Source organism: Phymastichus coffea, unplaced genomic scaffold (assembly GCF_024137745.1).
Source record: "Phymastichus coffea isolate CEN01 unplaced genomic scaffold, Cenicafe_Pcof_1.1 PCOF00081, whole genome shotgun sequence".
Classification (NCBI taxonomy): Eukaryota; Metazoa; Arthropoda; class Insecta; order Hymenoptera; family Eulophidae; genus Phymastichus; species Phymastichus coffea.
Window position 1 is genome coordinate 551,411 of NW_026706892.1, and position 20,992 is coordinate 572,402.

Sequence of the window (20,992 nt, forward strand, 5' to 3'; positions counted from 1 at the left end):
GTCCAAGAATCGAATTAAATTTATGATATCGTATAATATTCGCAATCCAGTATTGTAACGACTCGCGCAGATGATAGTAGAGGCACTTGATTATTGTATTATATTGCTCAGTGAATGTATCGTAGGTAGCGCTGTCGGACAAACGACGGATTTTGCAAAAATGAGTATATTTAGTGAATGCTCGACAGAATCAAAAGCAACCTACAAATGGACGATTCCGAACTTTCGCTCGGCCTGTCAACAAACGGGAGAAAAATTGAGCTCCGCGATCATTTCGATTGCAAATACAAATTGGCTGCTCGATTTGTACCCCAGAGGAATCAGCGAAGAGTACAGTCAGTATATGTCGCTTTATTTGAGACTAAAAAGTGGCCGACAGGCCAGAATTAAGTTTCAGCTGTCGATTCTTGATCGCAATAAGAGGCATTACGCAGCGTTCGAAGGCACGTATAAGTATCAGAAGACAACCAGCCTCGTTTGCGGCAAAAGTGATTTCATCAAGCAAAAGGAATTGAAACGCTATAAAAGTTTACTTCTGCCCAATGACACACTGACGATTTGTTGTGAAATATCGCCCGAATTCACTGCCAAAGAGAAAGGATCAAGGGGCAGTAGGAAACGCAAAAGATCGCGTTGCGAATCGGAGCCCGAGTCCGACAATGCGGATGGCAACATGTACGAAATGTACTTTGATAACAAGCAGTATAGCGACGTTATATTCCTCAGCTCAGACAGCAAATGTATAAATGCTCACAAAGTAGTTTTGATCAGTAAGAGCGACGTGTTCGCAAATCTGTTCTCGATGGATATACCGGTTCTATCGCCGGACATTGTCAATGTCAAAGACATCGATTACGAGGTTTTATACGAAGCGATTCGATTCGTTTATACGGGCAAATTGAATATCATTGAAAAATACGCCATGAAACTTTTGAATCTAGCAGATAGATTCAAGCTCGTCGGTTTGAAAATACGGTGCGAACAATTCTTAAGCAACAATCTGTCTGTTGCGAATGCAGTCGAGCTGTATTTAACGGCGGAAGATTACGATCTTACTGATTTGAAGAAAGAAGTTAAGCACTTTATCGCTTTGAATATAAGAGATTTTATTGATTTGCCTGACTTTCAGAAACTGAGCAAATTGTATCCGAAAGTTGTTGTCGAAATTGTTCAACTGTCGATTGAATGACTGCGATAGCTCAGTGACATTTTTAACTTGTCTCTTGAAATGTTTGTACAATTGCATTGCTAACTTTTCATATGTCCAGTACTATGCGAGTTGTTTATTTTGAATTGCAGAGTATTTTAATTATTTAAAACTATAACATTGCTCAATATTAAGTATTTCGGTTATTCGTATCGGAATGCTAATGTGATCGTGAAATGAATAAAAAATGTTTAAGTATATCATAGTCTTAGTATGGTGTATCCCCGATCTCTGATTGATACTTTGTAAATATAAAATAGAACAAGTGAGAGGAAAATTGTGACCACGTGAGTAGGGATGACACGTGATTAGAGGACGAAACTGATAGGGCAGGTAAGTATAGCAGTTTAAATTGAGTGATCAAACTGCCAAGATCGTACGTAAATACGTTCGTTACTTGGTCGCGTTCCACAACCGAATTTTCCGATTCACAAATGTCAGCTGTCAAAAGTAAATTAACGACAGTTAATCACAGCAAAAATATGAGTTCAGAAGTGCGAGGAAAAGCGCTGTGTATGCAATCGTGCTACAGGTGGGACTTGTCGGCTTCGATTCTTGAAAGCAAAAGGGTCGGTGAGAAGATTATTTCTCCAGTGATTCCAATTCATTACTACGACTTCCAGATTGAGCTGTACCCCAAAGGCGTCAGCAAAAAATTCAAAAAGTACATGTCAATTTTTTTGAAACTATTGAGTGGATACATAAAAGTAAAATTCAATCTGTCGATCTTGAATACCCACAACAAGAAACGCGCGCTACTCGAGTGCAGCGAAGTATTTGACGTTCACACTGGATTCGTTCACGGTGCCGCGGACTTTATCCAACAAAATGAATTGTTGAACGACGATTTATTCACAGACAATGGTGTGTTGAGAATTTGGTGTGAAGTCAGCTTTGGTATTGCTTTTTACGAGATGCCAGTGTTCGACAATGGTTCGTCAAGAAAGAGGCCACGTCTTCAATCAAGCGAGTCTTCGTTGAACTCGTCTTCAAGTATCGCGAACTGCAATCCTTTCGAAAAATATTTCGACAACGATCAACGTAGCGACGTTCAATTTATTTTTTCGGATGGCAGATGTATTCACGCTCATATGATGATTTTGGAGCACAAGACTGAGGCTTTCTCGAACTTGTTTCAAGAGGATGTATCAGTTTCATCGCCGGGTATCGTCAACATGAAGGACATCGAATATGAAGTCATGTACGAGGTGCTTCGATTCATCTACACCGACAAAGTAGAAAATCTCGACGGTTTTGCCTTGAAGTTATTAGAACCAGCAATGAGATTTATGCTCGACGATTTAAAAGCACTTTGCGAGAAGCATCTAACCGAGAAATTGTCGGTCGAGGACGTAATCGATTTGTTGATTTTGGCGGAAGATTGCCATCTTTGCATACTGAAAAAGGAAGCAAAACAGTTTATTGCTGCTAATATAAGGGAAATTGTTCACCTACCACAATTTGAGACTGTAATCACTGAACGTCCGGACGTCGCTCTTCAAATTATCCGCTGCAATATTAGTAAGCAGTCCGTCCATGATCCCATAAACGGTCAATGGAAACATTTGAATTAGGCTTTATAAATAAATTGTAATTACACATTATTTTTGACTGGTGTATGTGTTGTTGACACGTGTTGCACTTATTAATTCTACTTCGGCTTATTGTTTGTAATGTTTGTATTTGAGCCATATCATATTGTTGTCGAATATTTTGTCATTTATAAATATATTAAAGTATATATACACAAAAATAAGATGTTCAATTTACAATATTGTTTACTCTGGATCATAATTTTAGTAAATCCCAAGTATTAAAGAAAAGTTAAAATGCATGTGTGTAGGTTTTAAATGTAGCTGATCAATTTAGGGAAAATGGGATTAGTATATAAGAATTATAAGAACAAGCTTAAATCTCTCTAAGAAATTTTATATAAATCAAGTCAAAGTTAACCAAATTGTAGGGTCATAAATCAAAACTATACGTTTAAAATGATGGAAAATTGACTAGCACATGCAATGCGTTATTTCGTCTCACAAATCTTATTATACTTATAATAAAATTGGCGTAAAATTATGATTTTCCATTTATCAGTCGCGCGCATGCACCCGAGACGCCGTCTTGTACTTGTTGTCGATACTGATTTCTCGCATACAGATTACTCACAGCTTTGACGCCATACAGTGCTTTTCGATCATCGTATACTGTGAATTCTCCGCTTATGATAGCCTCGTCATCTGGTCGTCATTGCCGATAGTGTTTATGCTAGACGGCAGCAAGAAACATCAGGTAACTATTATCCATTGGGCTTTATAAATATGTATCTATACGAGTTTCGGTAACAGCACGTGAACACAAGGCTTCTCCTTGTCAATATCAAGAACCACCGCCATAATCTCTGTACTGTTCACTCAAGTTTATCATGGGTTTCCTTCAACAGTTTTTATAGATAAAAGTAATTTGTACTCGAAAAAATATTCATAGATGAAATATAGATGAAATGTCTATTTTTACGATATATGATAAATCATTGCGTGTATGGATTATATGGAATCGCATGTTCGTCCAATTGTCATGTTTGTTTACAAGCAATCACAGTAATATTGCATTTGTTGTTATTTTACAGATAGAAAACGAGCCCAGCTATTAATTTTTTCAATAAGAAATCTTGGAGAAAACAATCGCATAGGATATACCCTGACAGTAATAGCCATAATATGGATATTTTGATAATATAAGTCGATTCGTATCTCGTTTTCATACATCGATCGTATTTTTATAGATACCAACTGTCGTTCAGTGAAATAGACCATATCGGAGAGGAAAAAAGACAACATTTTTTTACTTGAACTGCCGTAAAAATTTATGGTGGAAGAGGTGAGATATTGAAAAAATGTGCATAAATTTCTATGTAGTTTGATGGCACACTTATACATGTAGATCCCTATTAAGTGCTATTTGCACTATTATGGCTACATTACGAATGCTTCTAGAAATGCCAGTCGACAAACTGCCAAATCAGTTGAAGAATGAGAAGATCTCAGCCGGCAACAGACGGTCAAAAAAACCAATAAAACGAGATTTTTGCAATAGTCCCAAATTCCACATTTATTCTTTAAGGTCTTTACCTCTTACGGCGCATCATTTGATCGATAACGTCAAAACCATATTATCTGGACATACGAGTGTACCATTCAACTTGGAAGTGAGCCAGAGTGATCTGCAATACATGTTGCAAGCTTACAATAAACCATTGATGGACGGTGGCCTGCCTAGGCGAAGTTGTACCAAGACGAATTGCATGAAGAATTTTCTTGCGCTTTTGCAAGGTGCAGAACTGGCCAAACTACGAACGTACGTGCTATCGTCGATCTTCACATTGTGCTATTTTCTAAGAAAGTAAGTGTTTTTATTTAGATATTATTTAAGATTTGTAGTCTATTTCTTTTTCGTGTTTATAGATACCATGAGAGTGATGAACAACTGAATGATGCTTACATGAGAATTAAAAATAAAATAGCACCCTCGAGAAAACAAATATCTAGAATCGCTAAACTCATTGTGAAACCTGGGGATAAAGTGAATTTCGAACGAATCAGGGGTGTTTGTCGAAATAACTGCATAGAACTGAGCCAACTTCTTAATACTAATCAGACAATTTTCGACGAAGTGACCGAAGAGGACGAAGCTTGTATGAAATACTATTTCAGATGTTACGAGTTAGTAGTTTTTGCTCATATTACACGTCTTTTATCCTATGAATGTTTTATAAATATGATTATGGTTTTTCTATTCAGGGTCGAGTCTGCAATTGAACCGGAAGATGAATTTGTTGTATTCAAAAACAAAGACGGTGCCCCACTGTACGTCCGTGGTCGTGAGCTGTTAACTTTAACAGAATTTGAAGCTGGCGAAGCAACCAGACTTCAATCAGAACAACACCATGAAGATGATGGCAAAAATCACGATAGCGAAAAAGAAGTTACGGACGTGGGGGATACCGAGTATACATTTGAAGTAAACAACAACGTATATAACGAGGATTATTTTATAAACAGTAATAAGGATTATAACGATGGTTATTTTGAAGAGAACTGTATGGAAGACAACAAAGATAATTTTGAAGATTTCTACATCGAGAACGATAAAGATAATTTTGACGAGAGACATATCGAGAATAAGGGTAATTTTAAAGAGAACGACTTCGGAAACGACAAGGAAGCGTATATTGAAGACAACAAAGTAGAAGTATATGTGAATGAACCGGAAGTGGAGATTGAAATCGACGAAAATATGATTCTAACGTCAGACCGAATTCCATTTCAAACAAGATCTTCAAGCGCATTGGAGATCTCAAGTATTACAAGCTACAAGTCGTTTGATAAACATTTCAACAACGAACGCCGTAGTGATGTCAAATTCGTTTTCGGCGACGGCAAATGTATCCATGCTCACTCAATTATTTTGGAAAGCAAGAGTGACGCCTTCACGGATTTATTTTCAAATGACGTGTCAGTTACATCGCCTGGCATCATCAATGTCAAAAACGTTGACTACGAAGTGATGTACGAGGTGATTCGATTTATCTACACGGACAAAGTACAAAATCTTGATATTTTTGCATCCCAGCTCTTAGAACCAGCAAAGACATTTATACTCGAGGATTTGAAAGTAATTTGCGAAGATCAGCTTTGCAAGGATATGTCGATCGACAACGTTATTGATTTGTTGATGTTGGCGGAAGATTACGATCTTAGTGTTCTGAAGAAACAAGCAAAGCAGTTAGTGGCTGCAAACATGAAGGATATTGTTATTTTAGCCAAATTTGAGAACCTGATAATTCATCATCCGAAAATCGCTCTTGATGTTGTCCGCTACAGCGCCGTTAAATAATAGGTTTGAAAACCGATGAACCCGTTCAGTTATCAATAGTTACCAAGCATAAAACTGTTGGTTATTTTATAATATAGTTTATAATTTAATTTGGTGGATTTAGATATAATTTATTATAGAAAAATTTTCTTACATTTGTTATCTTCATTGATGAATATTTTTGTTAAATTCTTACCATTTAAAATTTATGTGACTAGGTTAATCTTTATATTTCATTTACATGAGCATAGACAGAATTCTTATTTCAACATTTTTATATTTGAAGACGAAAATTTTTATTGTGAATATTATTTGCCATTAATATGTCACAATTTAATCTGTTCCATTTTGGAAAAAAGTTATTGTATCGATAAAAATGTATGTACTTAAAAACAAATGAATACAGTAATATTTCTACAGTAAGTACAGAATTTTTTAAGTACCAGAAATTCAGATATTATCAAAAATAATTTGAATTTACCTATTAAAAAATTGTGTCAAGTGACAAGAATTAATTGTAATAATAAATACGAAGTTTCAATTTAAAAAAAAACCAATCAATAAGTTAATCGAACTGTGGATCAGTAAAAAAGTATGAATTGAGGATCAGAGATTATAGATTAAAGTAATACGTTTATATCTAAAAAAATATTTCGATCAGAGCAGATCCGTCTTAAAACAGAAAAACCTCTGGCAACTATTTTTGAATATAGTTTTAGTGTACTGTAGTACGGACCATTGATTTTAGTATCATTTTAATGTTTATTCTTAGACCATTGTTAATGATGTCTTTTCGTATGATTATATGCTTGTTATTTATTTCTAATTGAAATTTTCTTAGTGCTTAAATAAGTGTATGTAATGACAAAAATGATTTATTTCCCATATTTTTCATATAGCGAGGAAAGCATGAATATATGTCCATTACTTGTGGTGATGAGGTGGCGAGAGCGTCGAAGCCACCGATGAGTTTTTGATTGTCAACAATACAAACATAGATAAATACAAATTTACCAAAAAGGATCAACTCTCGAACAAGTTTATAAGCAAAATGAATTGACTAATAAAAGTAATGGCTTCTTCAGCTACGGAACTCTAAACTGCATTTAGACAACCAGACAGACCACATAAGAGACTTCGTTTATTCGCCGAATGGCACAACCAGGAGATCGTTAATTTTGCAAAATTCTACGAAAGAGAGTAACTCAGCAACGTAAAATTTATTAAAAGTTACGGTCGAACTATCCACATTCACAAGACTATCCTTGTCAACAAGAAGTATTCATGGCAATGTTCGACAAATGCTCCGTGGAGCAGATTGAAGCGATCACGGTACACGGCATCCACGATGAGGTATTCGAGAAGTTCCAATACTTTACACCAACGGCATTCCCAACTTACCCAAACATGTCTGCAAGCTACTGATTTGAAACTCGTCTGCGAGGCGGATCTGCAAATAAAGCTTGTCGGTTTCAAATGTTGTCAATGGTCTCGTCACTGCTTGCTCCTATAATTTAACTCGATTTGAGAAACAAATTATTAATTTTATAGTCTCATACATAAAAGATTTTGTGAATGAGCCAACGTTCGAGTCAGTCACCTTCATCAACATCAAGTTCTTATGGCAATTTTGCGTTGTACTGCTGAGCAAAATAATCCATAGGGATTTTATTTCTATAGAGCACATGTACTATTCTTTGATACGATTATGATTTTCAAAACTATGTCTTTCAAGTAAATAATTTTCATTCCAATGGTTGCTCTATTCTATACAAGTGATAAGTAAAATTATTGTTGTAGATAGATGTTTGTATTTATTTATTTATCGAGCAACAGTATAAATTTAACCGAATAAAATATGATGATCGCGATAGATACTATACTGCTTATACTTTTATACGAAATTTATTTTTCATATTTAAGTTATTGTACATTTTTCATCAAATTGCATCCTTATTTATTTTGAAAGGCTACTATTTGGAGAAACAACTTAAAAATAAATGCAAATTATGATACATATTTCTGAATTATCGCAAGTTTGTAGAACATTGTAAATTTGAAGTGCTCTTCTTAGTTGAAGGACTATTTTAGTGTTGCAAATAGTTCCAATTCGCTAGAAAATTCAAAATAGATATTGAACTCTTTGTGTGTGTTAGTTTTACAATGCTCATATGAAAGTCTTTGTCTTTAAAACGTTTATTAAGTACACAAAATCAATGAAAATAACAGTTTGTAATTTCTACTTGTAAAGTTGTGCTCGCTGATATATAACGAAATTACAACAAACTAACTGAATATCTGGCGAATAACACGAATTTAACAAATCACTATCAATCAGCAGTGCACGCAACGCAAAATTTTCAAACGTGTAACAGAGAATACGAAGTCGCGACAGCTTGCGACAACACAGTCGCAAGAATTGTAGTAGCAAAGCCAATCCCGTCCCCAAACTCATTCGCGTCCGTACATCTGCACGAGGATTTAATTCATCATCTCGCACATGCACTTCCTTGACTCGCAGGCGCTCTCCGCATTCCCGGGGGTATACACGCGCGTTGCGCGCTCTTGCCGCGCTAAAATCTCGCCTCGAGGGAGAGAGACAGAGCAAAGGGATGCTGTCGCGATAAGCCTTGTTTCCGCGTCTCTCTCTCTCTCTCTCTCCCCCCCTCTCGTTCGCGAGCTCTGTTTTGCTTCGATCTTCTTGCCTTTACCAACTCTGCTGCTTTGTAATAGTCGTGCTGCACGTTTTCCTTCAGGTAATTAATTTTCGTATTACAGCGAACTATGCGAATGCGCATCGTGTTTCACTGATGTTTTTACGCGTTTAGTTTCGTATACGTATGTGGCGGCTTTCACTTATAATTTGCTTAATAATGCTTGACCGCAATTCTCGAACAGTTTCGATATGAGTTATCATTTGGTGTTCTGTATAATGAACGTCGCTAATCTAGGAGTTTCGATATTACCAACAATACGTATTGATACTCTACGTCTTGAATAGTAAGCTGTAGTATTGTTGACACAGAATTTTTTCGTGTTAATGTTACGTACAGGCGCGAAAGAGTTCAGTCCGCGCGGTAGGCAATTAAACGATAAAAAAAAAAAAATAATAAAAAAAAAAGACACGCTCGGGCAACGTTTAGTGATCCCATATACTTGAGCGCGACACATTCCAGAATACCCACCCGCCAGGAAAAAAGCAATTGACAGAGAGAGAGAAAGAGGCTAGAGCACTCATTCCATCAGAGGCAGCGCGCAGAGTCCTTTTTCGGGGCCGCGGGGCAACCCTTCATGCATACGTTATATTATCACTCTTGCCAGTTTGAGCTGGGCAGAGCCCCTTAACGATAATACCTTCCGGCACGTATCCGCTTGATTTATTCGGGGAGGGTCTACGTACCACTGGTGCGCGCACGGATGGCGTCAGGTGCGCCGACACTTTCACCCTTGCTCGCCGCCGCGCAAAGTGTTTCGCTATATGGATGCTACAAATACAGAAGTTCCGTACGCATCGCTAGGGTGTTTTGCGCTCGCCTACTTTCGTTTTCCTTTCTTTTTTATTTTATATACATATATTTTTTTTTCGTTTCTAAAAAATTTTGCTGCAAGCTTGCGATATTGAAATTCTCGGCATGATCGAAAGCTCCATCTTAGCGTTAAGTTTGCTCGAGTTTGAAATTGTGCGGTAGAGAGCGCACATAGCTCGATCGTCAGATTGCAGTGTGGGCTCGTCATCCAGCGCGAAGAACGCTGCTGTGGTCTCATAAACTGCAGGCTGGCTTATTCCACAAGTTGCAAGAACAGTTAGCTCTCGATGAATATCGAGATGAAACGTTTGACACGATTTTGAATAGCTGAAAGCGCGATTTCACTCCGAACTTTGCTTTATCGAAATGTACACTTCGCGAGTTTCTTTTTTTCCGATAAACGTTCGTTCGTGCGCGTACAAATTGATTCTTTTATACACAGTGATATCTCGCGAAAAAAAAAGTGTGCAAGCGACAGACGACAAAGGCATTTTTTTATTTATTTTTTTTTTTCGACAGCACCCGGCGACAAGCAAAACCCATGGCACGCATTGGAAAACAAGTTTGTCGCTGGTGAAACCAACAATCCCATAAAAGCCAGCGCGCGGGTGTACGTGTATCATCAATAAAATGTCGATGCTCACGCGCGGACGCGAAACGAGAGCGAGAGAGACCCAGAAAGATGAAAGCACGCGCGCGACATCAATGCACGCGATGCGTTGTCGCCCCGTGGGAGGGATTTAGTGACTATATCCGCTTCGAGCCAAGGGTCTAATACCTTTAAACATTGCGGAAAAAATCGAGCGAGGGTGGCCAGTCTTCGTAGGACAGAGACCGACCCTTTTTGGCTAGAGGCGTTACTTGTTGCCGTCTACGTATGTCTGCGATGTGTATGTGCGCGCGCGCATTGGACAGATGAATTATTGACTGCGATTGATGCTGAAATGGATTGCTAATGAAAATTTTGGTTTTTTCTTCTTTTTGAGCTATTTGTCAATTGTTTAATGTTTTTGAGTAAGGATATCAAGTGTTTTATTGATATATAAATAACATTAATTTCTATTTATAATACTTGTATTTGCTATCGGATGACAGCGTTGAATCTGAAATAGTAAAAACCGTACTCTGGGTACAATTAAAAGCTTACGAATTTAAAAATCTTTTCAATTTCTGTTAATATAATAATCAATGACTCTTACTACTTGAATATTCGGATAATTTATTGCAACCAAAAGGCAATCAAGTGAAACATACTTTTTTTATCGGGAAAATACTTCAGGTTTAATTTATTAATTTAGCCTTTGATAATTTCGTTCAACGATATTTGAATTGTAGGAATGCCACTGGAGAGGTTATTAGAATAGATAATTATAGCGTATGATACTATTTATAATACTTAAATTTTCATAGTTCTGATATTTTAATATCATGCACTATACGTTAAATTTAATTTATTCCATGCATTGTTACGCGATAGAAAAGTCAATAACAACCCGTATCACCATAAGCTGATTGAAATTGGATAAATCAAGAACACGCTCACCTGTACGTGAACAATTGAAGCAATAATCGGTCCCACCCTGTCAAGAAAAGTAATCAAATACAAAAGGGAAAGAGAAAATGAATAGTTTCGCAATTTGCTGTTCACACTAGCAATCAATAGGCCCTAGACAGTTGCGAATGAAAAATCTCGATAGCCTCGAAAACAGCGGTAAGAACAGATCTCAACTCGATTCTACGGGGAATGGCCATTAAAACCTATGCAGCAGCAGCCGACCGCTCTCATTGAAAAGAGAGAGAGAGAGAGAAAAAGGAGCAGTTTTTCCAGCATCCTCTCTCATTACGCATCGGCTTTTCTCCTCTCTCTCTCTCTCTCTCGTTCCTTCGGATGAGGCTCTCCTCTCTTTCACTTTTCCCTCCTCGGGATTTGCCCTCTCTGTCCGTCGAGGCTTTGCAACACTCGCGGCGGGCGCTTATGGACGGGAGCAACAGAGACAGAGAGCAAAAGGGAAGGGAGTTGGTTGGTTGCTTGCTCGCGGCGCGCTGCTCCGTTCACAGTTCAGTCGCGACTCGACGCTCGCTTGACGCGCGCACGAGTCGAGCCCAAGCCGACTTGTACGCCCGTACGTTGCCTCTAGTTGTACACGGAGAAAGAAAGAGATGAGTGTGTGCAGTGACAGTGAGTGCGCGTGAGAGATCGAAGGTGAAAGTGACACACGCACACGCGCGCGCGCGCACACACAGAAACACACGCCACGCGAGCGCGCGCGCGCGCGAGCGCGAGTACGCATTTATTTTTGGCATATCGGACAGATCGGATTTTCACCGCAGACGGAACGCAGGAGGATATCGCTTTTGAATTCCCGGAGCAATCGCGAAAAACAGGTACGTCTTGTCGCTGATAAGAATCGCCGGGGATGGGGCTAAGTCCAAGGAGGCCGAGGCTCCGATCGGCAGCGGGATATTGCCCCTCGACCGTTTGTTTTGATTCGCGAATAAAAAGCTTGCCGAGCTCGCGCGCGCGAGTGTCAAGCAGACGCGCGCCGACCAGATTTGTTTTGGAGCGTGGTACCGAGACACAAACTTCATTCGGAAAAGATGTGGGTTGTGCTCTTGTTTCTAATTATACATTAAAGACACTAGCGTGTGCGCACGGACAGCCTCGTCGGTAGCGTCGCTTGGCCTCTTCAAAACTTGGCCGATTATTGCCCTTCTAAACACCTGCCGCTGGCTCACTTTATCACGGATGCTGCTGCTGCTGCTGCTGCTTCAGGAAGTGCTTAAGATACGAGCGGCTTTTTATGCAGGCGGCGTGCTTGTACTTTTTTCAAGATCCTCATTGGCCGTCATTCGATGGACACGTCGAATGAAAATTCTTCCCCTAGTATCACCACATCTCTAGCGGCCGGATTGTTATTCTAGAAAATTTACACTGGCAACCTCATTTCTTCCGCGTGGAATCGAAAGCAAGCATGCTCGGTTGCGCAGCGAGTTTTTCAGATAAGACATTCGATATCATTTTCCATTAAAAAAGCTCCGGCGGGCATTACGTTAGTTCGATCGCGAATGTAGGTAGAACTATGATTATCTGGTGCTCTCGGAAGGCTGAAATAGCGTTCGAAAACAAACAGCGAATCGAGCCCTGACGAGGAAACGCGAACTCAATATTTTCCCGGTACACGCGCAACGTGCTTTTCTTTTTTCGGGAATTAATTTTCTATCGAGCTCGCGATTCGACTGAGTGAAAAAAACTACGGCCACGCATAGTACAGTTCCGTTCTCGAGATAATGAACTTGCGAGCGAGAGAGAGAGAGAGAGAAAGAGAGAGAGAGAGAGAGAGAGAGAGAGAGAGAGAGAGAGAGAGAAAGAGACATCGATGACCTCTCTGGCAGTAATACATGCAGAACAAAAAGTTGGCCGCAATGTCAGTGAAAATCTGTCGAGTGAAGCGTCGACGTATTTTCTACTCGAGTACTTATCTTCGCGCCCAGGAGCGATCAATCCGATCGTCAAAATCAGTGATCTTCGCGTTCATTTTCGTTTTTGATTTCTTTGCCGAGGATAATTTTTCAGGAATTTCCGGCTCACTCGAGAGAGTCAAAGTCTCGCGCGCGATGCAGTCTAAAAATCTCAGCGAATTTTTCGCGCGCGTAATTACGAATCTAATTTTTCGCTCTGATAAATCCGATTAACGAAATGAAGCCGTATAACACACATGTGAGAGCGAGCGGATCGCTGCGATTGGAACCGGAAGACCAAAAAAATTAACTTTGTTTTGCCCTCGTAAATCAAACATATTCCTATTTTCATAAACGTCACCCGTTATCAGCCGATAAATATCGTGTTTGTCTCTATAAGGTCACATAATACAATTTATTACTATCGATTTCCTTAAATCTCAAGCTGCATTTACGGTAAATAAGGTTGAGAGAACTCGTCGTCATAGTCTTGTGCAGATTAACATAATGTACATAAAGTAATCTCCCAATCTCATCTCATTGGCTCGTAAAACAGTCTTTTTTAGAATCTGCCATAGAGTACCAGTCTGCGTTATTATCGCGATAATCAATGTATATAAAAGCTGCTTCCCTACGAAATTGTAATGAAGGCGCCAGAGGAGAGAGATTTTCCGCCTTTATAAGCGTTAATTGTCAGCCGTCTTAATAAGGGAGAGAAAGACGGTCGCTGAAAGATACAGGCTTATAATTGTGATGTTGCTTGGATCTCTTGTTTTGCCACGATTTTTTATTTTGAGAGATGAGTGCCATTGTTATGTGAAATTTCTCGTGTGGAGGCAGTGAAGGCCCGGTTGGCCTTTTTATTCTTTACTGTTTGACGACAGCTTTAAAGTTGATTGTTTTTTTCGATCTACCTGCATTTTTTTCCTTGTACAAGTCAACTACAGCGCCGAAGCGACGAATTTTCTAATATGCTTTCGTAAAAAATGAACGACCAAAAGTTGACCTCCATTCTCGGAACCCGTAGCAAACAAATGTATAAAGCCCGAATATATGAATTTCGGCCGAAAGTCATGAAACGCAATTTGGACATGACATACAAAGTCCCTCTCTTACTCCTTGTCATGTGGATCGGTGTCAAACGCGTCTAGTAGTGATCGGCAAAGTCTCCGTCGCTGCCGCCGCGTGTAGTCTCTTTGCTCGCGCCTATTTATAAACAGAGACTTACTACCGACTGCAACGAGGTACAGTCGTCGTCGGCAAACGCGGGCACATCACACGCAATAGACTGCGCGCGACAAAAGGAGGAAGAAGTTTTAGCCTCCTCTTCAAAGCCAACATAACGAACCAGTTGTGCATGGCATACCAGTTCTCATCGAGAAAAGGAGATTCCAGGTTAATGGAGGTTAAGATCCGCGATTGGAAAAGCCTTTGACTTTAAATGGGCCGAGTGTGCGCGCTGCCGTGAGTCAAATAAAGTCAGTTGCCAGCGCCAGTTATGACAATATTATAAGCGCGAGCGCGCCAACTAGTCGATCCTGTTTGCTCGCGGGGATCATCGCGGCGGCGAAGAGACGCCGGCGCGACCACATACATTTCTTTTCGTTTTCCCTTAGCGCGCGCCGCAAGTTCGTTTATATATATATACGCGTGTACACACATACATATATGTATACCCTGCGTGCGCCAACATGCCTCCGCTTCTTCTTTTGCTCGTTATATGATCGAGACGCTGCCTACGCCGGCCGATTCTCGACTTGCGCGAGCTTTTGCTCTCGCGGTCTCGGTTCGCGCTTGTGGCTCGGATCGCCGATACGCACTGCGACCGAACAGCTGCCAAATGCGAACGGCAATTTTTCTGTTCCGAATTTCATCGGAAATCGTTTGGATGGATTTTAGACGGATCAAGATGCGTCGTTTAACATCACCGTTTGATCCAGCTCGACCCGAATAAAGCCTCCGGCAAAGTACATAAAACTGGTTCAAAGCTGCGTTACGCACTCGCATATTCAGAATGCCAATGTTCCGATAAGACCGTAAAGAAAGAGAAAAGCAAAAAGCCAGAGGCATGTGCGCTAAACAACATAACTACACTCTCTTGCGCAAGAACGGGGCGAGATAAGCGCACGGTATTACGCATAATGTACTTATTCGTGACTTGTCGCATAGCACGGCGCAAGGAAGATTCGCTATTGACCCTGGCACCTTTCTCTTTGTGTGTATGTGCGCGCGTGTGCGTGCACTATCGAATTCGTCGATTTTCCAAAGTGCACGTACACCACGAAAGTTGCGTCACGTATTCAATTTCGCTTAGCTCGGCGCCGCGATCAGTGACAAATGCAGACATTTAAAAGAAAAGAAAAATGCACAAAGAGAACGAAGGCGAATCCGTCGTCGCCGTCATTAATTGCCGGAGGAGAAGTGCATTTAGGAATCGCGGTGAGTTTCCTCGATCGGCAATTGTCTATTCGTCTTTGTGCGCGACTCGCGAGAGCGAAAGAGACGATAAAAAGTCGAGCGCGGCCTTCTCTCTCGCTCTCTCGGCAGCAGCAGCGTAGCGGAGGGATTCGAAACGAAAGGTACGAGTGTAATTGCCAAGCTACGACGGCCTCGCGATTTTCAATTAAGTGCCGGATCTTTTAGCGCCGGGAGATCCTTTCGAAAGCGCGCGCTCTCGACTCGCGCATATTCCCCGCGCGGGCGCGCACAAAGGAGCTGATCTGCAGCCCAAGTTTCGCCAAGTTCAATGCGAATTTTTTATGCTCTAGCGCGTCCGCGGCATTTTGTCGGATTTGGTGGCTGGGAATCGATCCAAGTGTTGCAATTTCGAAAGGAAAAATCGTGAAACTGCACTGCTTGTTAAGCTCCAAATTGCTTCTATAAGTGTACATTATACGACGGTGGACCCGGTTAATTTCTTTTTCATCCCGAAAAGAAAAAATTATCTATTCTGGATGAATCGTAAAGAAGTAGCTTGGCGAAAAAGAAAATCAAGAATTCGTGAAATCGAGTTCAGTTTATTGCTGCGACTTAATTATCGGTACCAGTATCGTTAATTTTGAATTTGGATTTTAAAAGCGTTCGAGGTGAAATTTGCATTTACTACAAACGAAAGTGAAAATTGACGTCCATAAATTTCAAAACAAGCAGGTATTTTCGAAAATTTAGTCAAATGAAGGCTCACAGATCGGAATTGAGATCTTGATACAAATCAACAAAAACAAATTTCCAAATGGAAACGTAAGACGTCCAATGCTCCTGTCACTCTCTTAATCCTTACAAATAAAAAGCAGAAGCGTACGTACCTCGCAAGCACGTTTTATTTTTTCAATTCTGGAATGTATCATGTCCAGGAAACGCGATTCCTTACGGTATAAAACACGTTCGTCCGTGGGGCATTGTTTTGATATTTTTTCTCTGTGTTTTTTTTTTGTTCCGGGAGTAACGAAAAATTGGCGCTTAAATTGTTTGCTTGGAGCGATGCGTAACGTCTCGTCTCTCTCTCTCTCTCTTTGACTAGCGGGATTTACTCTCGACTCGTTTTATTGCCGCATGCGAGACATTGTATGCGGTTATGCTAACACGTGCATTTTTATGTTTTTTTTTAGTATTAATGGACATGCAAATCAGTTTTTCGCTAAAAAAACATGTATATTCATGTTGTACGAATGCGCCAAATTTTCTGAATTGCTTGAAAGGAACGTGTTTGTTTAATAACATTTTGCGTCAGTATACAGTCTTGATGTTTTGGCGTAATATATATACGCGGCGTGCTCGGCGCAAGAGAGTGACTCACGAAGAAATACAGGTGACTGACTTTGTCAGAATCTTTGTTTAGTTTTCACATTCCTATAAAATAACAAGTCGCCACATCAAGACGTAATTTTTTCTCCAAGTTTCATCGGGAACTGAAGTCTTTTAATCCGATTCGTTGTTAAAGGTTATCGCTTTTATTTATCGCACTGAAAACTCGAAACAACGAGAGAAACTTTCACAAGTTTGAAGCATTAACTCGCGAGTTCAGCGAACGCCAATGAAAATCAAGTTCCATAGAAATCCAATTAAACTTCGAGCGTAATTGTCCCGGCAATATGGCGATATCCAGACTCAGTGCCAAATGCGCAGTTCGCGCAGTTCGCAGCATACTGTCACCGTCGATCGGCTTCCTTTGTACACGCGGACGCGGCATCTGGTCGAGTTGAGTCGAGGGACGAAAGAGACCTTGATCGTGAAATCCGGCGCAGTCGGTGCGTGACGTCCGCCTCCTTACGCGCCTCCTGGCAATACGACATTTCCGCGGGACAAAGGGGCGCGCGGTTCGACTCTTTACGATGCACCGGAAAATTGTAATCGTCGCGCGTACGAATTTGCGGTCGAGCCTCGTGCGTAGGCCTATTCTCATTTGTCGCCGTTGATTTCCAATAACAAAAATCAGAATTGCAGAAGCAAAAAAAGGCGCGATTCTCCTCCCGGGTCCCACGCAAAAAATTACCGTGACAAAATGCGGATTCGCAGTTACGGAACGATTGCCAAGGTATGCAAAACTGAAATTCATGTTACAAAATAACTCCTTTTCTTCTCTCGTTTTCGAACGCAGCTTGCTTTCGAACTAATCTAAGTCGACGCGTGAAGGATTTTCTAATCTATTTTCGTTTCTTTTTTACGAGAGCTTTGAGTTCGGTCCTCGGATCCACTGCATCGGCATCGCGTTTATCTGCTTATTAAAAAAGACGATTTATTTTAGTTAATCTCTTTTGTTAAGTGTTATTGCGAACATAATGTAAGACGTTTATCATAGAAACTGAGCTTTTGCTTCGATTCCGTGCCAATCGTTTGTTTAATTTTATAAGTCTTCCGTTGCGTCGTGTGCTTTTTCTATATATAAAACAATTTATTGCTGCTACTCGTCACTGAAAATTATGCAATTTGGGAGACTATTCACGAAGGATTAGAAATCGTTTTAAAATACAATTGATAAATTACAATTTGTGATAATTAATTTGAAAAATAAGACTTCAGGGAGCCATTGTACATAATGATAGTCGCTCGAATGAGAACAAGAACGGGTAATATCCAAGTGACAAATCTGACGAAAATAAGTATGAACCTGTGAAGATTTTCCGGTCATATCTACATATACGATCTACTATTTTGTCACCGTTCATTTGGATTTCAGTCAAGTGTGCACGTATTTCCTCGATTAAACTGAATAGAACGGTCATGGAATATTGGTATTCCCGAAACAGCTGAGTCGAGCCAAATTTCTTTCCCTCCTAAAATACTCGTCGAGCAGCAGAGCTATTGTACTCTTCACGCGCGTAACCAGGTCGTTGTACCCTAAAGTCAGAAGTACGTGCTATGCAAATTGCCACGCTTAATCGACAGATTAGCTCGATTCTCCTTGTGATGGACATTTGACTTTGTTCGTCGAGCGAATATAACGCGGTTGATTTTTGCGTAATTCGAGTAGCAAGTAAAATCTGCGTGTCGTTAGCTCGATTCTTAATGCGAACTAAGAGTGTTGCAACGATAACAATGGCTGGATACGTAACGATCGAAGAAACCAAGCTCGTCGCTTTCTTTTGCTTCGCAGTGATTGCATTTGCGTAAGTTTCGATGCTTGGCGTATAGTCAAAAAGACGATGAGCGCATCGAACGAATATCAATCGGCGGCCATGATGGCAATACAAGCTGCAATTACATCCTATCGAGGGAGTCACCTTGGCGAGCGATAAATCGACTACCGTAGCGCCAATTGCATCGCCGGAGAAAAAAGTGATCTTCTTAGAAAACACACGACCGGATATCCTGTCCGCGTTGCGCAACCTGGTCCGATTAAAAGTGCACCTCCCACGCGCTTTCGCGTACAAGGGAAGAGCCTTTACCTGTAGGACAAGTGAATAATTTAAAACTGCTTTTCCTTTGCCGGGAACCCTAGCTGATGGGTGAACCTTGTTGACCTTGTTATGCGCTCCGAGTTGAATTCCGAATAAATATAATTGTTTGTGCTTCAGTCGAATCGATTGTGCCTTCTTTCTTGAGATTAATTTGCACGGGCGACTTCAATTTTTAATTTACGATTTCGATTTTCATATTTACGTAATTCCATTTAAGATTCTAGAAAAATATTATTATTCAACAACGAAAAAAAGTAGCTGTATAAACGTATCCAAATAGGCACTCGACAATATCAATCTCGACAAATAAAAAAAAACGTTTTAATTTTTTTTTCTTGTATACATATAACCACAGGAAATTGAATGTTAATACGCCAGGAAACGTATCAGCATTTCAAATCACTTTTGAAAAATAGTAAACGCCCGTAAAACCGGTTTTTCACGCGCTCGTAGCCTCTTACTTTCTTTTTTTCTGTCTCTCGGTTATTTTTAAGAAGAAAAAGAAAAGAGCAAGCGGCCAAGATGACGACTGCTACGGCGTTGTTTCAAGCCCGCGGAGATTTAAAGGGCATCCCCGCTGTGAAAAGGGTCCCTCCCTGAGGTGTGAACGTAAACGCGCACTACAGGCCGCGGCAGGGAGGAGAGTCGGGCAAACAGTTTTCGGTGCCTGCGCACTCAGCGACCGCCGTCTCTCTACCTGCGGTTTTCGGGCACCTACAGGAAAATTCGAAGCAAAGTGCTTTCGCCACAGACGGTCCTGCAGTTTTGTGCCGCTGCGTGAATTTGTTCTGTGCGAATTTCAATGCGGCCAACGTTCACCAGGTTGAAATAGTAAATTCCACGGACATTGAGTGAGCGCTGTTTCGACGAATCATTATGCGTGGGAAAATCGTTAATTTTACTTTGCCGACTTCGACCTGAGGATTTTTGCGCTGGACTAACCCTCGATCGTGGGGTGCCGTTTCAAAATCGTAACTCAAACTCTGCGTCCAGTCGATCACTCAAATTGAAACTGGAATTGCTGCAACTGATTATTCGAAACCCATATATCCATAAATTTTGAAAGAATTTTACCCGAAAACTTTCTATACGGCGAGGCGTCTGTCAGTGACATACGAAAGGCGACACCGAGTAAAGTAGTGGAGTGGAGTAAGTAATGAATAAAGCTCATTGCTAATTGGTCATCCATTAACTTGACAGCTCTATGAAGCAATTGAGGTTTTCAGTGCTTCCCGACGCTCGTCTTATCTCTGTCGATGTCTTTTGTGCCGCGCACGTCTTTTTTCCTTGAGTCGTAAAATATCATTTTTATTGCACTCGCGGCTACTGTTGGCGTTTGCTGTTTCCATCCGTTTATCCACTATCGCGTTTTTTTTCTTTCTCCCTCTTCAGTGCGATACATCGGCTAATTTTCGTGAAAAATAAGTTAAAAAATTTTTCAAGAAGTTCTACTCGGACATTAGTTCCGTTCGTAAATCCATTAGAGACACGCGCAGCTACATCACTCGAAGTTAGCAGTCTTCTTAGCGATTTCGAGCCATTAACAAACGCGAGACTAGCTGTCAAGGCAGATTAAAGACTGACGCTTAAGGCAGTGCTGAGATAAAGAATATATACGCGCCATTCAACCTTTAATGAAGCTTCCGCGCGCGCTAACAACGTTGTAATGGTTATAGTGATAAATATTTACGCGAGTTGATTGAATGCACTTGTAATTGTCGATCTTCTTTTACGAGGCTTCGTAAGTCAAGTGGAATAATTAAAATATAGCAACAAGTCGTTTCGACCTTTATTGGGTTAACAGACTCTGTCGATTCGTTGAATACCTAATTTTACCCTAATTGAGCTGTAACCGGTAATTGTAGTAAATGGCTGACTGCTCCATTCGATATTCATAGTTTTGTATTTTTATTATAATCGGACCGCGGCAATGCTACCGATTGTCGCGCACGCGTCTAGCTGTCCGAAATAAAATCCCACCGAGCTCCGAAAAAACGCGAAAAAGAAAATAGAACAGCGAAATGGTATCG

General features: G+C 40.5%; 3 protein-coding genes across 12 annotated transcripts in view; all 3 read left to right on the forward strand.

Annotated features, from left to right (window-relative positions):
- Positions 1-2,952, forward strand: LOC131668632 (uncharacterized). Its single transcript, XM_058942969.1, has 3 exons — positions 1-1,176; positions 1,468-1,472; positions 1,565-2,952. Exons 1-3 carry the CDS (start codon positions 71-73, stop codon positions 2,779-2,781), a joined length of 2,328 nt encoding a protein of 775 aa, XP_058798952.1. The 5' UTR covers positions 1-70; the 3' UTR covers positions 2,782-2,952.
- A 329-nt stretch (positions 2,953-3,281) lies between these two features.
- On the forward strand, positions 3,282-7,945 carry LOC131668585 (TD and POZ domain-containing protein 3-like). 8 transcript variants are annotated; one of them, XM_058942870.1, is made up of 6 exons: positions 3,282-3,496; positions 3,834-3,910; positions 3,990-4,606; positions 4,669-4,926; positions 5,005-6,103; positions 6,979-7,945. In XM_058942870.1, exons 3-5 carry the CDS (start codon positions 4,176-4,178, stop codon positions 6,098-6,100), a joined length of 1,785 nt encoding a protein of 594 aa, XP_058798853.1. In that variant the 5' UTR covers positions 3,282-3,496; positions 3,834-3,910; positions 3,990-4,175; the 3' UTR covers positions 6,101-6,103; positions 6,979-7,945. The 8 variants fall into 8 exon arrangements, with proteins under 8 accessions (XP_058798853.1, XP_058798854.1, XP_058798855.1 ...); XM_058942871.1 differs by lacking the exon at positions 6,979-7,945 and having other exon boundaries at positions 3,990-4,084; positions 4,148-4,606; positions 5,005-6,929; XM_058942872.1 differs by lacking the exon at positions 6,979-7,945 and having other exon boundaries at positions 3,990-4,084; positions 4,160-4,606; positions 5,005-6,929.
- Positions 7,946-11,562: 3,617 nt separating this feature from the next.
- The window catches only part of LOC131668618 (mucin-2-like), a 46,155-nt gene continuing 36,725 nt past the window's right edge, over positions 11,563-20,992 (forward strand). For 2 of the 3 annotated variants that reach the window (XM_058942947.1, XM_058942949.1), the window contains exon 1: positions 11,563-11,991. The gene's annotated coding sequence lies outside the window, so the exon portion shown is untranslated. Of the gene's footprint in view, positions 11,992-15,450; positions 15,505-20,992 lie in introns of those variants that run through there. The other variant, XM_058942950.1, reaches the window with a different exon arrangement.

Bases quoted from the DNA above. Each gene is read 5' to 3' on its own strand.
- LOC131668632 (XM_058942969.1), top strand. From the start codon at position 71: ATGATAGTAGAGGCACTTGATTATTGTATTATATTGCTCAGTGAATGT.
- LOC131668585 (XM_058942870.1), top strand. From the start codon at position 4,176: ATGGCTACATTACGAATGCTTCTAGAAATGCCAGTCGACAAACTGCCA. The intron at 4,607-4,668 runs GTAAGTGTTTTT...TCGTGTTTATAG, and splicing joins TTGTGCTATTTTCTAAGAAA to ATACCATGAGAGTGATGAAC. The intron at 4,927-5,004 runs GTTAGTAGTTTT...TTTTCTATTCAG, and splicing joins TACTATTTCAGATGTTACGA to GGTCGAGTCTGCAATTGAAC.